General features: G+C 30.2%; 1 protein-coding gene across 1 annotated transcript; it reads left to right on the forward strand.

The window, feature by feature from the left end:
- Positions 1-1,331: 1,331 nt before the first annotated feature.
- LOC125841556 (cytochrome P450 87A3-like) lies at positions 1,332-3,909 on the forward strand. The gene is made up of 3 exons (XM_049520705.1): positions 1,332-1,460; positions 3,186-3,335; positions 3,625-3,909. The coding sequence occupies exons 1-3, from the start codon at positions 1,332-1,334 to the stop codon at positions 3,907-3,909; spliced, it is 564 nt and encodes a 187-aa protein (XP_049376662.1).
- The last annotated feature ends 114 nt before the right edge of the window (positions 3,910-4,023 follow it).

Genomic DNA, 4,023 nt, shown 5'->3' on the forward strand with positions numbered 1-4,023 from the left:
CATAATATATAAACATGCTCTTTAACTTAGTTTCATCTAGCATCTATGCCCTCCAACCTTGGGTGTGCACTAGTAGTCACTTAGACTTCTATAGAATTGAACTAGTAGACACACGTCCTACTTGTCGTCCTATGTGGCAATTCACTTCCAATGAGGCATCATAAGTGGTGTCATTCATGTCCTATCAGGCATCATAAGTGGTGCCCTACGTGTACTATGTCACGTAGGACACGTGTGTCTACTTGTTTAATTTTATACAAGTTTAAGTGCTTACTTGTGCACATCCAAAGTTGAAGGGGATTGATGCCAACGCCTGCCAAGTTAATGCTATTATATACACAAACAATTTAATGTTGAACGCCTCATTCTACACTTGATGATATGATTTATAGACACGCAAATATCTATGACTTATTTTAGACAACAAATTTCAAAAGTCTTTTGTTGTTTAATAAACTACATGCTCAGTCACCATCACATAATTGGAAGGCATAATACATAAATATGACCCTTAACTTGGCTTCAGCGAACAACTATGCCCTCCCACTTTGAGTGTGCACAAGTAAGCACTTAAATTTGTATAAAATCAAACAAATAGACACACGTGTCCTACATGGCATAATACACGTAGAAAGCTGCCACGTAGGACACAAAATTGCCATGTAGGACGAATGTGTCCATTTGTTGAATTTATACAAGTTTAATTACCTATTTGTGCACACCAACGTTAAATGTCATAGTTGCCAGCTGAGGCCAAGTTAAAGGTTATGGTTATGTATTATGCCTAATTAGAACAAAGGGATCTAATTGCGGCTTCACAATGTATTTATCATACTTTTTTTCTCTAAAAAAGAATGTCAAACTTTTTTATTTAGATATGATTTAACTTTAAATTTCTCATTTATACTTAATAAGATGATGTCAATAATTTATTTGAGACCATTATAAGTTTTTGAAGTATTTCTTTCTTTCTTAAACTACATGCACATACACCACATAATTAATTGGAACACATTGATCTAAGCACAAGTTCATAGGCTTCACATAACTTAGTAAATTGGAAACAAACGTTAGATATACGTTTCACATCCCACTTATCTCTCAGCTCGAAACTCACAACATCTAAATTCTTAATCAGGTATGGGTCGATATTTCGAACTAGTTTGGTGGGATATCCAATCATAGTATCCACAGACCCTGATTTTAATTACTTCATCTTCCAACAAGAAGGGCAATTGTTTCAAAGTTGGTATCCATATACTTTTGAAGAGATTTTTGGAAGGCAAAATGTTGGATCTTTACATGGTTTTATGTACAAGTACTTGAAAAACATGGTGCTAAGTCTTTTTGGTCCTGAAAGTTTGAAAAATATGCTGCATGAGGTTGAAAAAACTACAAATAATAACTTGAAGAGATGGTCAAGACAAAAGAGTGTTGAGATGAAGGAAGCAACAGCCAAGGTAAGTAGTCTAAATTCCAGGGTAATTTCAGAGATGGTCACTCGACTTTTATTTTATTACATAGAAATTCACTAAACTATATTTTATAAAAAAAAAAAAATTACTGCTTGGACAAGGTAAGTAGTCTAAATTTTAGAGAAAAGAATCATAGCAACAACCAAAAAATTGTGGTGACCAAGCAAAAGATCGGAGGGAAAAAAACAATTAATAATAATAAATACAAGACTAAAATAGTAAGAGCCTGTTTGGATTGACTTAAAAGTTGGTTAAACTTACTTTTAAATTATTTTTAGCTTTTGAGAGTGTTTGACAAAGTTAAAAATAACTTAAAATAAATATAAAATAACTTTAAAAAAGTTTTTAAAAGTAGATACACCTCTATTTTTCACTTTTTAACTTAAAATTACTCAAGTTTGACTTTTAAAAACTACTTTTTTTTAAGCTAAACCAAACGGGCTCTAAGAGACTAATAATAATAGGCTTAAGTCATCGACAACCCTCTAAAATTATCTGCATAATTCACTTAGACACCTCAATTAGGATTTGTACCTATTGAACACCTAAATTGTGCAAAACATGACCTATTAAACACAAAACACTGATATGGCAAAAATCGTGTTATGCACTTTCTTGGAGCGCTTGAAGAAATTCGAATAGTGCTTTTTTTTATAAAAAAAGTACATTTTTCTTCTTTTATTGACACTAGACACTTTAATTAATTTAATTTTTTTCCTTCTTTCATTGACATTTTTTTTTAAAAAAAAAAAAGCACCCCACCCCCTACCCCCCACCAGTTATCTTCTTCATATTTTTAGTTTCCAAAGTTTTCTCCATTTTAGCTCCAACACTTTTTTAAATATTTTTTTGTTTTATCTTTTTCCTTTCAAATTTGAATCAACTAATTGAATGTATGAAAAAAGAAGAAGGAAGATAAATGATTTTTATGCATCAGAGAAAAAAAATTTAGCCGATATTCGTCTATCACTATTTTTGAACAAATATTACTACTCAAATTAAAATGTAAATCCACTAAATTCATCAAAAATGATATCCAAAAATTTGATAGAATTAATTTTTGAGCTATCAATTTCTTTTTGTCATCAATCTAAAATGAGTATCCTCTGGTCAATTCCCTTTCTCCTTTACTCTTTATACCATTCTTTCTCTATGACGTATTAGTATGAAATATGTTTTTTTTTGAAAGGTTAATCTTCAAGTTATTTAAAAATAAATTGAATTTTGTGGTTTGGGAAAGAATATATTTAGGGAAGAAGATGAAGATAAAAGGGGGCTGGGAGGAGGTTGGGTAGGGGTGGGGCTGGTAGAATATATTGATTTTTTCATTTTTTCATTTAAAAAAAAAAAAGATATAAAATGTGTTTGAAATAATTTTAAACAAAAAAAATATTTTTTCTATTATTTTAGGTCCCCAATGTCAGGTTGTCATGTCGTGCAAACCTCTTCATACTTTTTGGCTATTATAAAAAAATGTCTAATAGGAATAATTTTTGAATAGTTAAAAGTGTTTACTAGTCTTAGTTGAGATATCTAAGTGAATTATGCAGACAACTTTAAGGGATCGTCGATGACTTAAGCCAATAATAATAATATTGAAAGAGAAACTAATATGCTTAGTATTTTTCTGGCATAATATGTATATCTCTAAGAGGTTGTATTTTGTTTGCAAATATTTGAATTCAAAGCAAAATATTTTATATTTTTCAGATGATATTTGATATAACTGGAAAGAAACTTATCAGCTATGATTCTGAGAACTCTACAGAGAATGTGTGTGAAAATTTTACCGCTTTTATAAAGGGATTAATTTCCTTCCCTTTATGCTTTCCTGGAACTGCCTATCACAAGTGTTTACAGGTATTTCTGAATTTGATTTCTATACACTAATAATATCATAATAATTACATTTAATCTCTAATGAAAAGTAATCAGTAACGTGAAAATAAAATGAATTACCTACTATAAAAGTTAAAAATAAAGTGACCGTATAAAAGTTCTTTACTTTATCAGTATTTATATTATATATTCTCTATAGCAATATTTCATTATAACACCCAAAAATATAGACAAAATAATACTATTATAACGATGTTTGACTAAATTTGTACAAGTCATGATTGAACTAACTGTTGAAGGTGTTCATTAGGGAAGAAAGAAGATAATGAAGATGCTCAAGAGAATGCTAGAGGAAAGGAAATCACAACCAAGAAAAGAACAAAGTGACTTCTTTGATTATGTATTAGAAGAACTTCAAAGTAAAGACACAATTCTCACTGAGGCAATAGCTTTGGATTTGATGTTTGTGTTGCTCTTTGCTAGCTTTGAGACAACCTCTTTGGCTATAACTTTGGCTATTAAATTTCTTCATGAACATCCAAAGGCTTTGAAAGAATTAACAGTAAGTAAAACCATAATCTTCTTCATCAATTGAACAACATATGCACTTACTTGACAAAGTCGGATTCAGAAGTTGAACTTTTTATAATAACGATATCAAGTGTTACAATAATTTCTCTAAATAACAATCAAACATTCCTCAAATGTT

This window comes from Solanum stenotomum, chromosome 10 (assembly GCF_019186545.1).
Source record: "Solanum stenotomum isolate F172 chromosome 10, ASM1918654v1, whole genome shotgun sequence".
Taxonomy (NCBI): Eukaryota; Viridiplantae; Streptophyta; class Magnoliopsida; order Solanales; family Solanaceae; genus Solanum; species Solanum stenotomum.